General features: G+C 35.7%; 1 protein-coding gene across 5 annotated transcripts in view; it reads right to left on the bottom strand.

The window, feature by feature from the left end:
* The window catches only part of COP1 (COP1 E3 ubiquitin ligase), a 262,526-nt gene that overhangs the window by 165,143 nt on the left and 74,209 nt on the right, over window positions 1-23,174 (bottom strand). For all 5 annotated transcript variants that reach the window (XM_032393455.1, XM_032393457.1, XM_032393454.1 and 2 more), the window contains one exon: window positions 11,664-11,721. In XM_032393455.1, the coding sequence (XP_032249346.1) occupies window positions 11,664-11,721 (58 nt within the window). The remainder of the gene's footprint in view (window positions 1-11,663; window positions 11,722-23,174) is intronic.

A 23,174-nucleotide genomic window follows, 5' to 3' on the forward strand; every position in this document is an offset into this window, starting at 1 on the left:
GATTCCTCAGAAAATTAAAAACAGAACTACCATATGATCCAGTAATTCTACTCCTGGGTATTTACCCAAACAATCTGAAAATACTAATTCAAAAAGATACAAGCACCCTACGTTTATTACAGCATTATTTACAATAGCTGAACTATGGAAGCAGCCCAAGTGTCCACTGACAGATGAATGGATAAAGAAGATGTGGTGTACGTGTGTACACACACACCCACACACATGAATATTACTCAGCCATGAAAAAGAATGAAATCTTTCCATTTGCAACAACATGGATGGATCTAAAGGGTATAACACTAAGTAAACGAAGTCAGTCAGAGAAAGACAAATATCATATGATTTCACTCATATGTAGAATTTAAGAAACAAAACAAATGAACAAAGAAAAAAAAGAGACAAATAAAAAAAAAAGACTCTTAACTACAGAGAACAAACTGATGGCTACCAGAGAGGAGGTAGGTGGGGAGATGCATGAAAAAGGTGAAGGGGATTAAGACTATACTTATCACAATGAGCACTGAGTAATGTACAAAACTGTTGAATCAGTATATTGTACACCTGAAACTAATACAGCATTGTATGTCAACTATACTGGAATTAGATTTTTTTTTAAATGTTTTTTATTTATTTATTCATGAGAGTCAGAGAGAGAGAGAGAGAGAGAGAGAGAGGCAGAGGCAGAGGGAGAAGCAGGCTTCCCGCCTAGCAGGGAGCCCGATGCGGCACTCGATCCCAGGACCCTGGGATCATGACCCAAGCCGAAGGCAGACGCCCAACCATCTAGCCACCCAGGCACCCCTGGAATTAGATTTTTTTTAAAAGATGATAATAACTTTAGATTCTGTTTAGATGTTAACTTTGGATCAATTTCAAGGATAACTACTGAAAGCATTTTAACAGAATAGGTAACGTTTAAAACAGTAAAGTGGTGGGAGAAGGGGGTAAAAATATAAGAGAAAAACACAAAAAGGAGAGAAATAGCAAGCATTAAAGAGTAATAAATATGAATGCTAATTAAATTAGTGATTGAAAGGAATTTTAAAATATAACTGTATGCTATCTGCAAAAAAAAAAAAAACACTGAAAACATAAAGACACTAAAAATCTGGAAATAATAACATGAAAAATAATGTACTAGGCAAGTTTAATCAAAGAAGAAAAAAACTCAAGACGAAAAGCATTAATGGAAATGGAAATGGAAACAGCACCTGGAAATGCAAAACTTTAAACTTAATAATTGTATACCCAGTGCACACATAATAGCACAGCTTCAAAAATATATAAAGCAAAAAAATCCTAAAGAAATTGACAAACCCACCAACATAGCAGTAGATTAACTTCATCAACTCAACTGAGAAAATGATATGACCTAGTTTAAAAGCTTAATTTAATGAATACATATAAAACACTGTACCCAATTAGAAACATATATTCTTAAGCATACATGGAACATTTACAAAATTGGCCATGTGCTGTATCACTGAATATGTTTATAATCTCAATAGGGCAGAATTTCTTAAATGAAACACAAAGGGCATTAATTATAGAAGTTACAAATTCAATAACTCAAATTAAGAACTTCTGTTCATCAAAACCCAACATTAGAGGCAAGAAGTTATAAACTGTAAAATGATCTTCGCAACATTCGCAACACCTAAGAAACAAGTTATTACTACTTTGAACATATATTAAAGCTTCTATAAGTAAATAAACAGAAGACCAATACTTAAAAATTTAAAAAAAAGACATGAAATGCTATTTCTCAAAAAGTAAAGGCCAATAAATAAAACATGCTGGCTTTAGAGTGTCAGAAAAATAAGAATTAAAACCACAGCTAACTTCTTTTCTTAGCCACTAAAGTGGTAACCATTTAGAGGTTCAATAGTACTGACAACAATGTGGAGAAACAAACTCATATACTTTTGTGGTAGGAGCTTTATATTAACAAAAAGACTTTGAAAACAATTTGATATTATCGCAAAATACAAAAACCACTGATATGTCTACCCTGTCACCCTCACTTCCTCTCCTAGGTACAAAATCTAGGGAAACTCTTGCACCTGTACATCAGGAGACATGGACAAAGATGCCCTTGATAGCAAAAACAAAAACTCTACAAAAACTCAAATGTAGACAGACTGCACAACTGATAAATTGTGGTACATTAACAAAATGGAATATTATACCTTAGTGAAGATGAATCAACTACATCCACAGACATCAGGAACTAATCTTTGAAAAAACAAATCTCAAAAAACTACATAATATCATTTTTAGAAAGTCTACATATAGCCAAACCAAATAATATATAGAGATACATATATGTATGGTAAAACTATTTAAAAAAATCAACACATTGATAAACAGAAATATCAGAAAAGTAATTAGTTCAGGACATAAGGTAAGGTGATGAAATTTGTTAGAAGCACAGGGGTAACTTGAATGGTTCTAGTAATTAACATTAAGAGCTCAGTTCAGTGTTTCTTTTATTGTAATTGTGCTTCTATTTACATATTCATGAAATATATTCCTTTCTATGTACCAACATAATTTTTATAAATTCTGAGGGGAAGAATCTGGATTTATTTTTTTAAGATTTTGTCAGCCAGAGAGAGAAAGAGAGAGCGCACAAGCAGGGGGAGCAGCAGGCTTCCCGCTGAGCAAGGAGCCCATGTGGGACTCGATCCCAGGACCGCGGGATCATGACCTGAGCCCAGGGCAGACGCTTAAGAGACTGAGCCACCCAGGCATCCCCAAGAATCTGGATTTTTTAAAAAAGTGATCTTGCTCAATGGAAACACAGTAAAGATTTCAGTCTGAAACATGAGAATGATTACAATAACAAAAATCAAGAATATAACTAAGAAGCAATCAAAACCACTGTTTGCCTTCCAGGTTTTATTGCAGCTTTTTTTTCACAATTATTTTGCTATTTACTCTTAGCTTTTCTTGAATTTATTTTTTCAGTGCAATTCCTTTCTAATCCATCCAAAATTAGATTGCTTCATAATTCTTGGTAAAAATGCATTGCTTAGCTCACTGCCATATGTTAATTGTTAAATTTAAAAATAACATTAATATAAATGAAGAGAAATACACTAATTGTGAAGGGATAGATGTGTGAGAATACGAACTGGCTGTAAATAATCTACAAGGTCAATCATCAGAATGAATACATTCAGGATAAGGTCTAGATCTATAGGTAGGATATAAATATGGTTAAAAATCAAAAGGAAATGTTCATCACTTGTGTTGATCTAGATTACCTCTAAATAAAAATGTCCACATTTACCAAATGTCTTACTTATTCCACTTAACGTAATAACTTTTAGATCTATCCATGTTGTAGTAAATGCCAAGATTTTTTTCTTTTTTACGGCTGAATAATATACCATTGTGTATATATGAATAATATACCATTGAGCATACATACACACCTTCTCTATCCATTCATCCATTAAAGGAGAGACACTGAAACACAGAGACATGTTTTATATATATATATATATATATATATGTTTTATAAATATATGAAATATATATGATTGTATAAATATTATGTATTATATACTGAGCAGCATGGATTAATCTCAGCTAGTCTGGATTGCCCACATGGTTATCTCTAGACTCTTGCCTACATTATGCAATGTATTCACTAAAGAAAGATAAAATGATATTCTGTACCATAAGTCAGTGAGTTGTTCTGGAACAAAATATATTAGTCTGTCAGCATTGTTTAGTAATAATAAATGAATTTATGATTTGTACGTGGTTTCAGTGGAGCCTTTAAAGGCTGGTCATGTAACTATAATGTACTGCCTACGTGACATATTTAAAATAAGAGATCCTGACCACAAGCCAACTTTGGATTCCTATTACTGAAGTACTTGAGACACAAGCCAGGAGTATTTCTAAACCTGGAGACAAAGCAGTTCCTGTATGACCCAGTCTGGAAGGACAAAGAAGCCTGGACCTGAAATCGCCATACCCCTTTCAGTGAGTATCCTCCTTCTGCTTGGCTGTATGGTATCCACTGCCTTTAATCAAGCTGTTCCAGAAGTATAAACTATTTGACTCCTGTGAGTCCTTTCATTAATCAAACACTTAAGGTGATTAATACGTAATTAATGCATATATATCTGTATAGATAACATAACATACATTATATATACACATACATATGTCTCCTAGGTCTCTCTGTCCATTGAAAACGCCTACAGGCACTGACATTCGAGGACCAATGAGCACACTTAAAACCAAGATCTTGGTATTTAAATAACATTCTCCACTGAAAGAAAATAAGGTTTCTTGGATACATCACTGATTCCAGGACTGGGGCAAGCTGATGCTGCAACATCTTATTGTCTAAGAATGTAAGAAGGTACTTAAAGAATGATAGGAACATGTCAAAAGAACGTGGAAATCAACTTCAAAGAGTTCCAACTAGCCAAATATGGGACAATTTAAGTTAAAAATGATTAACAGAGAGGCGCCTGGGTGACTCAGTCGTTAAGCGTCTGCCTTTGGCTCAGGTCATGATCCCAGGGTCCTGGGATTGAGCCCCTCATCAGGCTCCCTGCTCAGTGGGAGGCCTGCTTCTCCCTCTCCCACTCCCCCTGCTTGTGTTCCTGGCTCTCGCTGTGTCTCTCTCTGTCAAATAAATAAATAAAATATTTTTAAAAAAATGATTAACAGAATGAATTAGGAGGAATCCATAAATCCATAAGGATATAAACAAAAAGGGGGAAAGGTCTTTCTTACAGTAGAAATGCTAACTAATAAATGTGGAATAAGGAATTAAAAATTATCATTAATTATCATTTGGGCAATAACCGTATCAATAACTATTTCAAGTAAGATTTATTAATAGCACAGATGAGAGAAAATGGTAATTTTACAGTAGAGAAATCTCATAGGTACCACCTTAATGAAGTGATCAGAGTTAACATCATCAGTATTGAGCAAAGAGGTATCATATGCACCCAGATATGAGAAACTAACAAAGAAGGGTGCAACTCTGTAGTATTCCCGGTTAAAATGGATAATCTGTATTGAGTCCTAAGAAAACATCTGACAAACTCAAAGTGAGGGATGTTCTACAAAATAGATAACATACTCTTCAAAAATGTCAGTGTAATGTAAGACTGAGGAACGATAAGAGTTTTAAGGAGATTAGAGAAGCATGACAACTAAATGCAACAAGTGATTGTAGATTAGTACTGAACAAGGAAAGTTTTATCTTTTTGCTAAAAGAGTATTTATTAATGGTATTAATGGCAAAACTGCTGAAATTTAAATAAGTTATCTCAAATAATATTAATGTTAATTTCCTGATTTTGCTAATTATACTAAGGATATATAATAATTCTAAAGCAAAATCAACAGGTACTTATAAAAATCCAGAGGTATAAAATATTTGTTTCTGGCTTCACTTACATTATACTGTTAACACATTTTTCAATTCAACTATAAACATTTTATTTAAGAGGAGCACCTGGGTGGCTCAGTCAAGCATCTGCCTTCGGCTCAGGTCATGATCCCAAGGTCCTGGGATCGAGCCCCGAGTCGGGCTCCTTGCTCAGCGGAGAGCTGCTTCACTCTCTCTCCCTCTCTGCCTGCCATTCCCCCTGCTTGTGCACACGCTCTCTCTTGCTCTCTCTAATAAATAAATAAAATCTTAAAAAAGAATTTTTATTTAAGAGTAATAAAATCCTGTAGCTGTACCATAGTTTCTCTAGGTATTCTATTATGATTGGGAGTATTTATTTTCCCAGAATTTTTACCTACATAAATAATACTGGCATATAATCTTTACACAGTACTTTGACTTTTCTTATAATAAATTTCTATCCATATAATGATGAACTCACATTTTCAGCTTCTGTCTTATGTATACATTGTCAAATACTCTTCCTGGACTACCAACTCTCTTCCCTTCCCTTTCCCTCTCCCAAACTCACGTACAACCACACACAGCAAGGAGTATTTCCAATTTTGAAAAGTTCTGAACCATATCTATTAGGTGACTCCTTTGGAACCTTGTATTACTTCATATTTTGTTTTATTATTTGGGAAAGTGAGTATTATTTCATATGTGACCCGGCCATTTGAATTTTCACTTTTTTTGAATTTTCACCTTTTTTGAATTTTCACTTTTTTTTACCATTTTCTCTTTTTTTTACCCTATTTGGAGCTTTCATCAAAAAGACGAAATGGATATAAAAAGTTTTCATTATTTTGAAGCAACTAAACCAATTACCTATCGTACTTAAAATACCTTTCCTAGTTTTTTAAAATATTGTTCATTGTTAAAATTCTGTTTATGTAAGATACAGCCTTCTTTCTTAATTTCTACAATCCTATTAGTATTTATCTCATTATTTAGCTGATTTAGACTCTCACAGTAAGTGGTTTTCCACAAATGGTTTGGTTTCCTGGCTATCGCAACACCATTTACTTAATCCCCACTTTCCCCACTGATCTGCGTAACCACCTTTACCACAGGCTAATAAATTCTTCATTACCTTTCAGTTCGATTTTAAATTTTATTGTGCTCCTTTTGTTACAGCAGTCTTAGAATACATTTTAATAATTTACTGGGTAAATGCCCTTGTGATTATTATACCTCTGAATCCATTCATCCTACTAATGAACTTTAAAGTCGGTCACACTCCCTGCACTCTTAAAAAATATTGAGATTTTTATGGAATCACATTAAATTAACAATTATGTCAACTGGTCTATTCAAATTGTTCTATAATTACTTTAATCTCAGTATTTTTAATTTTTCTTGAAAATTATATATTTCATTAAGACTCATTTTAATAGTATGCATAAGCACTGTCTAAATTATTTTAATCTACTACATATCATAAGTCAATCTCAATTATATATTGAAACATTTTATATGACCGCTTTCTTTATTTGTCTCCCTCTACACTCACCATCTTAAGATTTTTCCCAGCTTCGGGGCACCTGGGTGGCTCACTCAGTTAAGCGTCCACTCTTGGTTTTGGCTGGGGTTATGATCTCAAGATCGTGAGATTGAGTCTCACATCGGCTCCACGCTCAGCGTGGAGTCCGCTTGAGATTCTCTCTCCCTCTCCCCCTGCCCTTCCTGCTTGTGTACTCTCTCTGTCTCTCTCTCCCGCTCTCTAAAATAAATGGATAAATCTTTAAAAAAACAAAACAAAACAGGGGCGCCTACGTGACTCAGTCGTTAAGCATCTGCCTTCGGTTCAGGTCATGATCTCAGTGTCCTGGGATCGAGCCCCGCATCGGGGTCCCTGCTCCGCGGGAAGCCTGCTTCTCCCTCTCCCACTCCCCCTGCTTGTGTTCCCTCTTCTGCTGTGTCTGTCTCTGTCAAATAAATAAAAAATAAAATCTTAAAAAAAAAAAAACAATAAATGGGGGCGCCCTGGTGGCTCAGTCGTTAAGCGTCTGCCTTCGGCTCGGGTCATGATCCCGGGGTCCTGGGATCGAGTCCCACGCCGGGCTCCTTGCTCAGCGGGAAGCCTGCTTCTCCCTCTCCCTCTCCCACTCCCCCTGCGTTGTGTTCCCTCTCTAGCTGTATCTCTGTCAAATAAATAAATAAAATCTTAAAAAAAACAATAAATGTATGTCCTTTGATACAAAGAATAAAGTGAGACAAGTACCTATTCAACCAAGTTTAACTGGTCTCATTCAAAAAAAAACAAAACACAAAGTCTTTATAACGGCCTAAGAAAGTCATGTGCCAAGTGGCCTCTGTTAAGTTTTATCTCATTTCTACTTTTCTCCCCATTGATTACTCCTCTCCAGCCACAACAGACTTCTAAACTATGTCAGGCATACTCCTACCTCAGAGCTCATTTACTTCTTAACCCTCTTCCCAGAACTTGGGAATCCCAGCGATACTCACATGGGCTTGCTCCCTCACCTCCACTTTGTTCAAAGGTAGTCTACTTTTATTACTGTAAGTATCTCTCCTACTAGACTGGAAGCTTGGTTACAGCAGAAGTCTTTGTTTTGTGTTTGTTCAATCATGTATCCCCAGAGCCTGTAATAGTGCCTGGTATATAGCAGGTATTCCAAAACATAAATACATAAATAATTTAAAACTTTTTAAAAAATCTCTTGAATAAATGGGTATTTAAAAGCATAGGCTCTGAAGCCATAATGCCTGAGTTAAAATCTCAGCACCCTCCTCTTACTAGTTATGTTACCTTTAGCAACCTCCTTAACTTCCGTATGCCACAGTTTTCTCCTCAATAAAATAAAAAATAATAGTAATAGTACTTACCTCAGAGGGAAGTTCGGAGAATTAAAGTAGGTAATGCATGTAAAGTACCTTAATTACTTTAATGTTCATGAACAGTAAGTGTAAAATAATGATGACTAATGACTATTATTACTACTTTAATTCATTCTTGAGATATACTTCAAAATCTTCCACCATGTTTAAGTTTTAATTAATTTTCCAAAAATTTATATCAATTTTTGCTTTATATAAACTCCGATGCTTATACTATATCACACAAATTATTACTACTTTGGGGAACTATCACTTTTCTTTATGTGAAAAATGTTATCTTTTATGCTTTTCTTCTTAAGTCCTATTTTGGTAATGCACTTTTCTTTCTTCTTGTTTTAGTTTTTGTTTTTGCTATATTCTTTAGTATTCTTACATTTGACAGGCTTATCCTCAACTATTCCTCTATTTTCAATCCTTTTTGTGTCAATTTGCTTTAGGTCTATCTGTTCTAAAGAACATAGCTAGAAATGAAGGGTAGGCCCTCAGCACAGTATGTCCTATCAGTTCTATCCCATAAACACTAGTAGGATTTCCTCAACAACTTCCCTGTCCTCCAGTAGATGCTACGGTTGGAGTCATCCAGGAGACCCAGCCTTTGTCACCCTTAGGCACACTTCACACTCTCATGTTAGGCAGCCTTCCTAATAAGTATTTTTTTAATCCTCTATAAATTCTTTTAAGTTTTCAGTGTGAGGATAGTAATAGGTCAATGGGATTTCTGGTGAGTGAAGGTTGGAGAGAGATTAACACACTGATTGGCTTAGTATACTATCTCAAACCAGAAATCTCTTTATTACATGATAATATCAAGTGCTGCTCTGAAAAGTAAAATAAACCAGGGGCGCCTGGGTGGCTCAGTCGTTAAGCGTCTGCCTTCGGCTCAGGTCATAATCCCAGGGTCCTGGGATCGAGCCCCGCATCGGGCTCCCTGCTCTGCGGGAAGCCTGCTTCTCCCTCTCCCACTCCCCCTGCTTGTGTTCCCTCTCTCGCTGTGTCTCTCTCTGTCAAATAAATAAATAAATTTTAAAAAATAAAAAAATAAACCAAAAAAAAAAAAAAAGCTATTATTACTTTTTTCACCCAGATTCAACTTCTATTGTTTCTAGCTCACTGCTAGAAATTCAATTAAATATCATGTAAATGGCAATTACAGAAAAACCTTTTCTTGTTCCTCTATGAAGAGACTGTCAATGCCCTGCAGCCAAAGACCAACAGAAACACATACCTGTAGTTGAACAAGTTTTAATTATTGCTCACTGCAACAAAGAATATAACACACTATGGGTAAGAGAGAGGTATCTCAGTTAAGAGCCAACTTATAGGATACAGGCTCATGTTAAGTGTTTGGGGGAGGGCTGTGGATGGGATGCTTTCAAGAAGTGGGGGTAATTCTGTGGTTGAGTATCTAGAAGGATAGAACACTACAGTAAAACTAAAGTTGTAAATAGTAAAGCAACAGCAATTGCTCATATTAGCCAGGACATTAGGGTCTTTGGTATTTTTGGGGGCTTGCATGGTGACTTTGTTTTTATATGTGCTTAGACAGTTTATGAAGTGACCTCATATTTGTTTTACTTCATCACAGTCACAGAATGGATTTATCTGATGTTGATGTTTTGTGAGATTAGAGTCAAAAGGAAAATAGCAAGGTCCAACTGAATACAAAGCTGTTTCCAGATTCAAAGACTGCTTTTCCCTCTCAAGTTTTTAAGGTATGTTTCAACTTAATGCTTTATAATTTCTCCTGATATATCCCATTATGTCTTATAAAAACAAGAATATCAGGCGCCTGGGTGGCTCAGTTAGTTAAGCAACTGCCTTCGGCTCAGGTCATGATCCCGAAGTCCTGGGATCGAGTCCCGCATCCGGCTCCCTGTTCCGCAGAGAGTCTGCTTCTCCCTCCTACCCTACCCCCTCTTGTGCTTTCTCTCTCAAATAAATAAATAAAATAAAAACCCTTAAAAAAAAAAAAAAAGAAACAAGAAGATCTGGTGTTTTCACTGTTGTTCAGAAAGAGATGAGAACTAATCTATGAACTTAGTATAATAGGCCAAATACATGTATGCATATGAAGATAACACAGGATGTTCAGAGTAGTTATACCAACTAACCATGAAAGTAATAGAAGTGGTCATCTAAGTAGTGGGAAAAGGAAAACACAAAAGCTGCATGATCCAAAAGAATTTTCTTTTTACTTTGATAAAAATAACCACACTACACATAAAGTGAATATACAAATGAACATGCATTTAAAAACACCTCATTGTTTCCCTCTTACTATGAAGGATAATACTAGAACAATTTCTACAATCTGAATAAGATACAGGGATTAGATAATAGCATTGTATCCATGTTAACTTTTGGAATTTTAAAATTATATTGTGATTACATAAGACAATACCCTTGTTTTTAAGGAAATACACACTAAAGTATTTAGAGGTAAAGGATCATTATGCCTGTACCTAACTTAAACAATGCAGAGAAGAAAATTTATGTGTACATAAGCAAAAGAGAGAATGAGAATTAACAAAAAAATGTGATCAAATGTTAACTTTTAGACAATCTAGATAAAGGACATAAAGGAATTCCTTTTACCATTTTGGTTATTTTTCTCTAAGTCTGACATTATTTCAATATAAAAAGTCAAAAAAAAAAAAAAAGTCCAGCCTCAAAATTAGATTTGACAAATATCAGCATCCCCAGGTTAAAGATGGAGAAAGTATAAGTCAAAACAATCATACAATTAATTAGAAGAGAGGTGAAGCTGAAGTTTATTTTACTCAAATCTGTAGTTTACTTCCCACAGAAAAGCTTAACATTTCAACATAATGATGAGTAATTCATCAATAGATTATAAAGATCCCTGAGAAAAACAATGTGCTGATTATTCATAATTTCATCTTACAGTATTTTCTTCCTCTCAAGGTCCCATGTTACTAGCATTCAAAAAAAATTTTTTTGACTCATCATTGAGCACATAAATAGCTGTTTATGCATCAGAACTATCTAAGTCCCAATCAATGCCACAGCACTCAAAACAGTTATGTTTGTGACAGGACATTCCAGTAAACTAATCTATGACTTTAAAACTCAGATGATTATATTCATTGTACCACGAAAGCATACTGCTAAATATATCATTTACCTGAGGGGCGCCTGGGTGGCTCAGTTGGTTGAGCGACTGCCTTCGGCTCAGGTCATGATCCTGGAGTCCCGGGATCGAGTCCCGCATCGGGCTCCCTGCTCGGCAGGGAGTCTGCTTCTCCCTCTGACCCTCCTCCCTCTCATGCTCTCTGTCTCTCATTCTCTCTCTCTCAAATAAATAAATAAAATCTTTAAAAAAAAAAAAAAAAATATCATTTACCTGAGAACTGCCACTGAAACCAGGAGGTTGGCTGTATTCTGTAGAATCAATAATACTACTGCAAAATGAAGAGAGAAAAATATGATTTCAGTGTTTACATTATTCTAGCAACAGAAAAAGTAAATCTAAAATACATCATATCTAAATCCAATATGTTTAATTTCTAAGCAAAGAAAATATTTATTGCCAATAATTTAATTAGATACCAAATAAATGCATAACCCATAAACAATCAGCAAATAAACAATTTATAAACCCTTCACCCCATCACCTTAAACAAACACACCATGAAAGAATATCAATAGGAAATAATCACAAAACAAGTGTATACAGAAATGTATCTGCTTCAATTTCATTTTTGGATAGGAACACTATTTAAGGAAAAAAGGACTTAAGAGTATTAGGAAAAGAGCACAAGCAAGCAATCAAAGTTACAGTTAAGAGGTCCTGTTATGCCACTAAAAAGCTACGTGTCCTCAGACACATACTTTGTAACCACTCCGTTTCCTCATCTTCAAAGTGAGATGAGTGGGGACTATCTCTAGATTATCTAGAGTCCCTTCCAGGTCCAAAATGTTACGATAAACATCTCATGTGAAGGAAAATTACCAAAGGAATAGAATAAATGATAAAATACCAATAATCTTTTTTTTACAATCCAATACCTATACACTAGTTTTCTCTACCTGATCAAAAACATAATCTGCTTTCTGCATTGGTTCTTTTTATTTGGTTGTAACGTCTCTGCATTTTCCTACATAAGTTTAGAAAAATCTCTGAAACTATCTTTTTTTCCTATTAGTTCTATCTTTACCACGCCTATATTCTTCTCATCTTTAAATAAATTAGCCTATGAACACCATTAACACCTGAAAATGGCAAAACATGTATCAACCATGATAAACCACAGTTATTTACATTTTTAAAAATTCTCCTTCCCTATTACCACTACAAATAATATTTAATATTGTCTACCCTAATGAAATTTAGGCAAGTGAAGGTATGGATTAAGTTGTCTATACACAAAATCATTCTTTACTTTAGTATTCAAATAACCCCAAAAATTATAACATGAGAGGCATTCTTAAGGGTACACAGAGTGGGTGTGAATTTTACCCTTGAGCAGCTAAATGACTCTGGGCAAGTTGTTAATCTTATTTGATCTCTCGTTTCTCCATCTATTAAATAAGGAAGAGACTTCAGAGAGATGTGAAATTTAAAAAAGTATGTTCTCAGTATAATTCCAAAAAAAAAAATGGTAAACATTTGATATACTTTACCCTCTATTAATACAAAATTAGTCAATAAAACACAACCTCACATTTTAAAAAGTGAAAAAAAAAAAAGTACAATAAATCAGATGGAACTGTCCTCACAATAGTCTTAAAAAACGCAACACAAACTAAAAGATCTTAATTCCTTGTGTTTGTAACTGTTCCTACAGTAAGGCTCAATTATACAAGAAAGAGCCTTCAAAGCACTTACACTACAAATTAAAGAATTAACACAATCTTGTAATGGGTTGCTTTATGGGAAATATAACAAATGATCACTGTCCTTACACAGAGTCATGCACTGGCATGACTAGATCATGTGCTACTTTTAGTATACTCCATCTAGGGACTAACAAGACTAAAAATGAAAAAACATGCAATCAAAATCTCTCTATTCGGGGCGCCCAGGTGGATCAGTTTAAGCGTCTGCCTTTGGCTCAGGTCATGATCCCGGGACCAAGCGCCACGTCAAGCAGGGTCTCAGGCATCGGGCTCCCTGCTCAGGAGGAAGTCTGCTTCTCCCTATCCCTCTGCCTCTGCCCCTCTCTCACTCTCTCTCAAATAAATAAATAATAAATCTTTTAAAAAACCAAAATCTCTCTGTTCCTTTTACTAATGAAATCTAATCCCCTAGCATTTTTATAAACATTAATAAAATTACGTAGCTGCATATTTAGAAGTCAGTAGAATACAGCATTTATTTTTTATGGTATTATAATTCAGATTTTTTTTTTTTTTTTTTTTTTAAAGATTTTATTTATTTATTTGACAGAGAGAGACACAGCGAGAGAGGGAACACAAGCAGGAGGAGTGGGAGAGGGAGAAGCAGGCTTCCCGCGGAGCAGGGAGCCCGATGCGGGGCTCGATCCCAGGACGCTGGGATCGTGACCTGAGCCGAAGGCAGACGCTTAATGACTGAGCCACCCAGGCGCCCCATAATTCAGATTTTGATTGTAAGCCTGAATAATGATATTGATATATCAGTGTCTACAGTGAGATAACACTACATACCAAATACATATTTTTAAAAATACCCATCAATTTATAAAAGAAATTGAAATTACAGGTTTTAAATGGTATTTTATTAATAATGACACAGTTTGAAACTTATGTTCTTTCAGATCTTAATCTTATTCACTAGGGAAAATTTATTGATGCATACAAAGACTGCAACAGAAGAAATCCGAAAAACAAACCTCCTTAATTATTCTCTATAAAATGTGTGTTGTATACAAAGTAATATAGGTAGTAGGAAATATTAAAAAGCACTGACGGTCTGGTTCCTCTTGATTCTGGTGCTATACCACTTCTTAACTCTAAGTCAGCCACAGTCACCAGATGGTAATGACAACAATGACAGAAGCACTATTATGTCCTAGGCACTGACCTAAACCATTTAAACCCTCTTAACTCTAAGGTAGATACTATTATCATTCCCATTTCTCAAATCAGGCACGGAGAGATTATGTACTTGGCCCAAAGTAACAAAGTTAGCGAACAGCTGAGTTAGGATTCAAACTCATGCAGTTAGGCTCCAGAACCACCATGCTGTATCTATATTCCCTAGGCACATCATGTTCTCTAACTGAAAAGGGGGGAAATCTCCTGGATTAGTTCACCCCAACTCAAAGACATAATGTAAGGAGAAAAGTGAAAGAATAGCAACCTATGAATATGAAAGAGAAACTATTATTTAAAATAAATGTCATTAAAGTTATAAAACTTTAATAAAAACATTATAACAGCAAGGTCAAGAAGAAAATTTCAGCGTAGTGACTAAAACTGATTTAACAATAAATACACTTTAATCAAGACGGGGAAAATGAGTTGATAAAAAAAAAGAAATCCCAATGTTTTCACTGGGAAAATGAGAAGCTTAGCTAAAAACATAAATGAAAACTATGCAGCGTTAACCCGAATTACAAGGGAAATTCACAGCTGTGCAACTAGATGTCACACAACTACTCTCACTCAAACATTTGCCTCCAAAAACAAAGGTATATTTCATAATTAAAAGGCAGACTAGTAAGTCAATTTCACATAGAAGCTATATCCATAATGAATAAGTAGCTTAGAGAAAATAGTGGTTCATTCTTGGTAAAAATACTAGATGACTACCTTTTGATTGGGCTTTTATTTGAAAAAGATGGTTCACATTTAAATTACCAATAGATGCATTAGCTAATTAAATTATAGAGAATTTTTTATTCTGTGAGCAAACTACAGCATATTAAGATGATTTAAGGCTGAACATTAGGGGCACCTGGGTGACTCAGTCGGTTAAGCATCTGCCTTTGGCTCAAGTCATGATCCCAGGGTCCCGGGGATTGAGCGCTGCATCAGGCTCCCTGCTCAGCAGAGAGTCTGCTTCTCCCTCTCCCTCTGCTTCTTCCCCTCCCCACCTTGTGCTCTCTCTCTTTCTCTCTCTCTCTCTCAAATAAATAAATAAAATGTTTTTAAAAAATCATTTAAGGCTGAACATTAAAAAAATAAATGAGGGTTTTAAATAAATAAGGGAACTGAATGGACAAAAAATTGCTATGTACACACATGAAATTAGACAAACTGCTGCTATTCATTTGTTCTTTCATTTGTCTAAATTTAAGACAGAGAAGAATAAGCCTCTACATTTAATAAACTATATGAGGCTAGAGCCAAAACCTGTTCCCTTGCAGTATTTTACATAAAAGTATTAAACCAGTCCCCCAAAACAAAGCATGCTAAGCAACATGTAACCTGAAAATAATTTGATTTATAAATTTTAATAATGATTAATTAAAATCAAATATGGTTTTAATTACTTTTTTTTAAAGATTTTATTTATTTATTTGACACAGAGAGAGAGCACACAAGCAGGGGGAGCTGCAGGCAGAGGCAGAGGGATAAGCAGACTCCCTGCTGAGCAGGGAACCTGATGCAGGGCTCAATCCCAGGACCCTGAGATCATGACCTGAGCAGAAGGCAGATGTTTAACCGACTGAGCCACCCAGGCACCCCTATGGTTTTAATTTCTTAAAACAATAAAGTATGCTACTATTTTATTTCCTTTCTACCATGGCAGTAATCCCTAATATTATAAACACATAAGAACCAAATTACTTGCTTTTCTCAAAATAATGTTTTCTGTCAGTTACTTAAAACAGGTTTTTCTCTGCTACATCAGAGTGATCATATCATTTCTTTTATATAAGAATTGAAGTGTTGAATTCCAAATTAATGGTAAATCTCATTTACTAAAAAACCAAAACTCCTGTGGGCCCCACTTCTGCAGACACCTCAAGAGACTAGAAATCAGTCTTAATGTTTGTTTTTCCTTTCTGATTCTACCAAACCCTTTAACATTTGACACAACTATTCAAACAAATCATCCAATATCAATGTGACTCACCTGTCTACTAACATCTATTGAGTGCTTACTATGTGCCAGGCATTATTCTCATTTCTCTAATGTATTATCACATTTTTTTTTTTAAAGATTTTTTTTTTTATTTATTTATTTGACAGAGAGAGACACAGCGAGAAAGGGAACACAAGCAGGGGGAGTGGGAGAGGGAGAGCAGGCTTCCCGCTGAGCAGGGAGCCCGATGCGGGGCTCGATCCCAGGACCCTGCGATCATGACCTGAGCCGAAGGCAGACACCCAACGACTGAGCCACCCAGGCGCCCCTGTATTATCACATTTAATCATTGAAGACAGGTATTGTCCTTATTTTACAAATGAGAAAACTGAGGTGTACAAAAGTTAATAAACAAGATCAAACTGCTCATAAGTTGTAGAGTTGAAATTTGAACCCAGGCCATATAATTCCAAAATCCTTAAGGAAGACTGCCAAAATGACATACATTTTCTCTTCCTGAAGAATATCACTGCCCTCCCACTTTTGAACCAAAAGTTTCTATTTATCTTCTTTTCTTCTTTTATTCTCAACTATGTGATGACTTCCAAAACTCTTTCACCTCCCAAGGCTTAATGAGCTCTAGAGTAAGGATGCTTGCATTAAAATACTGGTTATGCCACTAATCATGTGATACTGGGCAAATTACTTCATCTCTAGGACGCAACTCCCTCATCTGTACAATGAAGAGGATAAAAAAACCTACTGCACTGCATCTGTTCTGAGGGTTATATAAGATAGCACGTGTAAATTACAAAACGGTCCCTAACACATAGATATCACTATGATAGTTATAACTTTTATAAATAAATACAGTTCTCTAAGACAGTAATAATTTCTTGATTTTGATGCAAAATCCAACTGAAAATTAACAGGAAACCTTTTCTAATACACTGTCTCAGACTCCCACTTTGTTAGGCTAAGTGCTGTGTTTAACCACTTTATATTCTACTACTATTTTCCAGTAAGGGGAAATAGTTCACAATTTAGTTATAATTCACAGAGGAGAAATTTTTAATTATCAGATGATACAGGTACCACAAATGTTAGTGTTACAAAACCCCAGTTATCTGAAATAAACTTAGAAAAGGCTTTTAAAGCAAAGAAAGCAGAAAAAGCATTCCAAAAACTTAAGATTCAAAGGTAAAGGATCTGGAGAATGGGGGAACTATGCTAGGACTTGGGTAGGAGAAAGACAGTAAATAGCAGAAACGAAAAATGGTAATAACACATAAAATTTCATGCTTTATTCAATTATCCTTATATCTAAAACAGGGTTACCATGTATTCCGACAGTTTTCCCAGCCTCTCCCATCCCAGACCTCCCACAATCAAGGTATACCTAAAATAATCAAAGAGTTTCCCTCTATGACTAACCTGACAAAACAAAAAGCAAGAGGATCTAATCACAGTATATGAATGGAATCAACAACAATGGAATCAACAAGGAATGATTGGTATATACGAATAATTTGCTTCCGACCCAAAGACTTATTTTAACTTTCCTGGTTCTCCCAAGTCCAGAAACTTGATTTCAGGTGTTTTGTTTTGTTTTGATTTCAGGTGTTTTTAAGACATTATAGAAAGATATGTAACTTTACAGAATTGAGAGTAAAACAGAAATCCTCTCCAAAAGATGAAATAAGCTAAAGATATAAAACTTTAGTATTAAATATCTGAGCTTTCTTTTACAAAAAAAATCATATCTGATTTAAAGATTTACTTAGACACATCTCAATAATACAGACATATTCACTACCTACCAAACCAATGTTTACATATTTTTAAAGTATGATCCCCCAAACCTGCATTTAAATCTCTGGGAACCACCTCAGACCTAATGATGAGATTTGGGGGTAGGGTTCGAAAATCTTCATTACAAATAAGAGTCTTGGTTAATACACACACTGGAATTTGGCCTATTCACACCCTAGATTTCAGAACTGGAATGGACTGTTATTATCATCATTAAGTGGTGACAAATTATACCTCATAACAAGAACTCAAAGGTATTTTTTAAAAATCCTGAAATGCCTGCAAATCAAATGTAAATACCAAAGTTTCAGAGTTAAAAGCATTTTGATTATTTTAAATTTTGGAATCAAATTCTTATTTACATATTTTAAGCAGAAAAATTAATTTGCCAGCATAACTTATTTTTCGACCTAAAGCTATGTAACCATGAGAGCAGGGTTCCAGGGTCTGTCATATTCACAACTGTATATCCAGTGCCTAGAACAAGGTTTTATACATGTCTTATATGCCCTCCAAAACTGGCTGAGTGACTGAGGAATAAATTCTTCAGACATTCTAAATAAACTGCACAGTGGGGCGCCTGGGTGGCTCAGTCATTAAGTGTCTGCCTTTGGCTCAGGTAATGGTCCCAGGGTCCAAGGATCAAGCCCTGCATCGGGCTCCCTGCTCAGCGGGAAGCCTGCTTCTCCCTCTCCTACTCCCCCTGCTTGTGTTCCCTCTCTCGCTACGTCTCTGTCAAATAAATAAAAAATCTTAAAAAAAAAAAAGAAACTGCACAGTTTCAGAAAAGGTTTTCATTGGGGCGCCTGGGTGGCTCAGTCGTTAAGCGTCTGCCTTCGGCTCAGGTCATGATCTCAGGGTCCTGGGATCGAGCCCCGCATCGGGCTCCATGCTCAGCGGGGAGCCTGCTTCTCCCTCTCCCACTCCCCCTGCTTGTGTTCCCTCTCTCGCTGTGCCTCTTTCTGTCAAATAAATAAAATCTTTAAAAAAAAAAAAAAAGAAAGAAAAGGTTTTCATAAATTGCTAATTCTCTACTACCTATCAATTTAATGAGAAATTGCAGATGTGGGACGCCTGGGTGGCTCAGTCTGTTAAGCGTCTGCCTTTGGCTGGGGTCGTGATCCGAGGTCCTGAGATCAAGTCCAACATCGGGCTCCTTGCTCAGTGGGGAGCCTGCTTCTCCCTCTGCCACTCCCCCTGCTTGTGAGCTTGCTCTCTCTGACAAATAAATAAATAAAATCTTTAAAAAAAAAAAAAAATTGGGACTCCTGGGTGGCTCAGTTGGTTACGCGACTGCCTTCGGCTCAGGTCATGATCCTAGAGTCCCAGGACCGAGTCCCGCATCAGGCTCCCTGCTCAGCAAGGACTGTGCTTCTTCCTCTGACCCTCCCCTGACTCATGCTCTCTCTCTCTTATGCTCTCTCTCTCTAAATAATTAAATAAAATCTTTAAAAATAAATAAATAAAAATATAAATAAATAAATTGCCGATATATGAAGAGTACCCATTACATTACTGCCAAGGAAGTTTTCTACATTTTGTGTTTCTTTTTGTTTTAGCTTAAGTTGAAAATTCTGTAAGATTCTTCAATGTCCTCCATCTCCTATGACTTTAATTTCAACTCCTTTGCATAGTATAGCATCAGGGTAAGGCAAGTAACTCCTTACTACTCCCAACAATAAAACAATCAAGTACTGGTTTTACTACTTCTCCCACACCATACATAAACTTCACTAAAAAACAGCAACACATTATTTATGTTCAAAAGTCCTCGATGCAGGTATAGCAGAGATTTGTTAAGATCCACCTAACCTTGGAGATACGGAACAAAGTGTCAGCCTGTGTGTGGAGAATTTCCCATATTGTTACAATTCCCCTCTTTGATAAAGGAAATAAAGACTAAATAAAAACTCTTTTTTTTTTTTTTAAGATTTTTTATTTATTTCAGAGAGAAAGGGCACAAACCGGGGAGACAGGCAGAGGGAGAGAGGGAGAATCAGACTCCCCGCTGAGCAGGGAACCCGATGTGGGGCTCGATCCCAGGACTCTGAGATCACGACCCGAGCTGAAGGCAGACGCGTAACCAACTGAGCCACCCAGGCACCCCTAAATAAAAACTCTTTAGGTTTATGGAGGAAGATTTGTTTAAGATACAGAATAAATTAGAGACATACTTGTAAGGATTAGAGTTAGACTTAACCATAAAAACATTTCAATTCCTGGGCCGCCTGGGTGGCTCAGTTGGTTAAGTGATGGGCTATTGATTTCAGTTCAGGTCATGATCTCTGGGTCATGGGATAGAGCCCTGAGTTGAACTCTGCACTCAGCACAGAGTCTGCTTAAGCCTCTCTCCCTTGGGGCGCCTGAGTGGCTCAGTCGTTAAGCGTCTGCCTTCGGCTCAAGTCATGATCCCAGGGTCCTGGGATCGAGCCCCGCATCAGCTCCCTGCTCCACGGGAAGCCTGCTTCTCCCACTCCCACTCCCTCTGCTTGTGTTCCCTCTTTCGCTGTGTCTTTCTCTGTCAAATAAATAAATAAAATCTTTAAAAAAAAAAAAAAAAAAAGACTCTCTCCCTCTACCTCTCCCCCTGCCCCTGCCCCCACTGGCGAGCTTTCTAAATAAATAAAATCTTTTTAAAATTTTCAATTCCTGTATGTTAAAAAAGTTATCTCCCCAAGTAAAATAAAGCAACTCAACTAATAATAAATGCCAAAAAGTACCAAGAACTTAAGCATTAATATGTGAAGAAAGATCCATTAACACCGGGTCATAATCCAGCCAAAGACCTAATATGCAAGAATAAGGAATGTGGGGGGAGGGAGGGTACCTGGGTGGCACAGTCAGTTAAGCATTCAACTCTTGGTTTTGGCTGAGGTTGTGATCTTGAGGCCATCCAAAACCACCACCCACCACCACACACACTTTTTTTTTTTTTATGACTGTAGGTAAATATAATTGCATAGGTAAATATAATTGTTCACTGATACAGGTGAGCTAAAGAAGAATTTCATAATCTAGTCCACAGCCATTATGAAATATCAAATTCCTTGAATTTCATTAGTTTACTCAAATTATATACAAATTCACAAGGTATTAACTCACTACCCTATGTATATATTCTTAATAATAAATAATTGTAGCATTGATAAAGTGACCCTTTGCTTTTCCTTCCTATTATACCTACATTTTGATTCAAGTGGACCTTTGTCAATAGAAACACAAATGAAAGCTAAGTCTCAAAAATATCTGTTAAAAATAGTTAGATAAAAGCAAAAGTGTCTTCCATAAAAGTCTTTTATCTCTTTTTATTTATAAACCTCCCTCTTTTATGCCAAAGGAAGCCTTAATAAACAATTCAAATTTTAAACTTATAAATATGTCTTCCAAAAAAATGAATTAAATTTACAATCAACAGGAAGTCTCTTATGGGGGACGCCTTGGTGGCTCAGTTGGTTAAGCATCTGCCTTCAGCTCAGGTCATGATCCCAGGGTGCTGGGATCAAGTCCCACATGAGGCTCCGTGCTCAGCGGGGAGTCTGCCTCTCTCTCTGCCTGCCACTCCCCCTGCTTGTGCTCTCCCTCTCTCTCTCTGACAAATAAATAATCTTAAAAAAAAAAAAAAAAAGAGGAATTCTCTTATGGGTAAAAGCATTTTAAAGATCAGAGAGTCTAGGTCAGAAAAATTTTACTTAAAGTATTTCTATTATATTTATTTACTATTTTATCATAGGAAAACAAAAGTTATTCTGCAAATTTAACTCCAGTAACTATCTGGATCACATTAAAGCATATCTACCTTAAGCAGATAGAGAAGTTTAAACTAATACGTTATCTCCAAACTAAGTTATTTGAAGTTCTGAAAACACAAAGGTGAGAGAGTAACAATTGACAATTCTGAAATACTTGCTTAAAGACAAAGAATAAAAGCAATTATGAGACTATTATTTCTAAGACAGAAAACACATCAATGAGAAGCATTTAAAAATTTACAAGCATCATTACTCATAATGGTTTTAGAAAAGACTTAAAAATCTAAATTTTAGTTATTATTTTTCTCTAAGAATGTTTTAACCTAAAAATCATCACTGTCATTATCAAGAAGAAAATCTCAACAAAAATGTTTCATTTTAGTACTTAAAGTTTGAGCTAAAGTTAAAAATTAATAACCTTTGTATCAATATATTAATGTTATATTAATATCATATATTAATAATCCTCTAAAAGAGTATATTAAGATAGATATGCTCATAATTGTATTATCAGATAAAAGGACCAATCCCATTTGTCAACAGGTAAAAAAGACCATGCTTGCCTACCATTCTGTAATTCACTCATCACTTGACACACATAACTATGCAACAGTAAAGTATAAACTCAGCTCACTATTAATTGTGGAGACTTTCCCCCTCACAATCTAAAGCAAAATGAAAAAGGCCCTGAAAACAGCAATCTTCAGCTTAAACTAATTCTAATAAGAGAAATTTGTAAAGGATGAAGGCTTCAAAGTGTTTAAAAAAAAAAAATTCAACTAATTTTAAGAAGGAAAAATCACACACTCTCCCCCACCCCGAACCACATTCCAATGAAGCCTGGCTGACAGTTTTTGTTCTGTTGTTTTTTTAAGATTGTATTAGTTTATTTATTAAGTATACTAATGGTCAAGCTTTGATCAAAATCTCACTAACTGCGGACGCCTGGATGGCTCAGCTGGTTAAGCATCAGCCTTGGGCTCAGGTCATGATCCCAGGGTCCTGGGATCGAGTCCCACATCAGGCTCCTTGCTCAGCGGGGAGCCTGATGCTCCCCCTGCTTGTGCACTCTCTCTCTCCCTCTCTCTGACAAATAAATAAAATCTTTAAAAAAATAAATATATATATATATATACATATATATATATAATCTCACAAACTAATAAAAATTAAACTCGAGGTTACGTATACTTTTATTCAAAAACATATTTTAAGTACTAATACGTATAAATGCTCATATAAAAATAAAGGAGTATAAAAAAACTTAATAGTCACAGAATTACAGTACACTATGGGAAATACACAAAACTAATACACACAGCACAGAAGCCGGAACAAA

The sequence above is a fragment of the Phoca vitulina genome, unplaced genomic scaffold (genome assembly GCF_004348235.1).
Source record: "Phoca vitulina isolate PV1807 unplaced genomic scaffold, GSC_HSeal_1.0 scaffold73, whole genome shotgun sequence".
Lineage (NCBI taxonomy): Eukaryota > Metazoa > Chordata > Mammalia > Carnivora > Phocidae > Phoca > Phoca vitulina.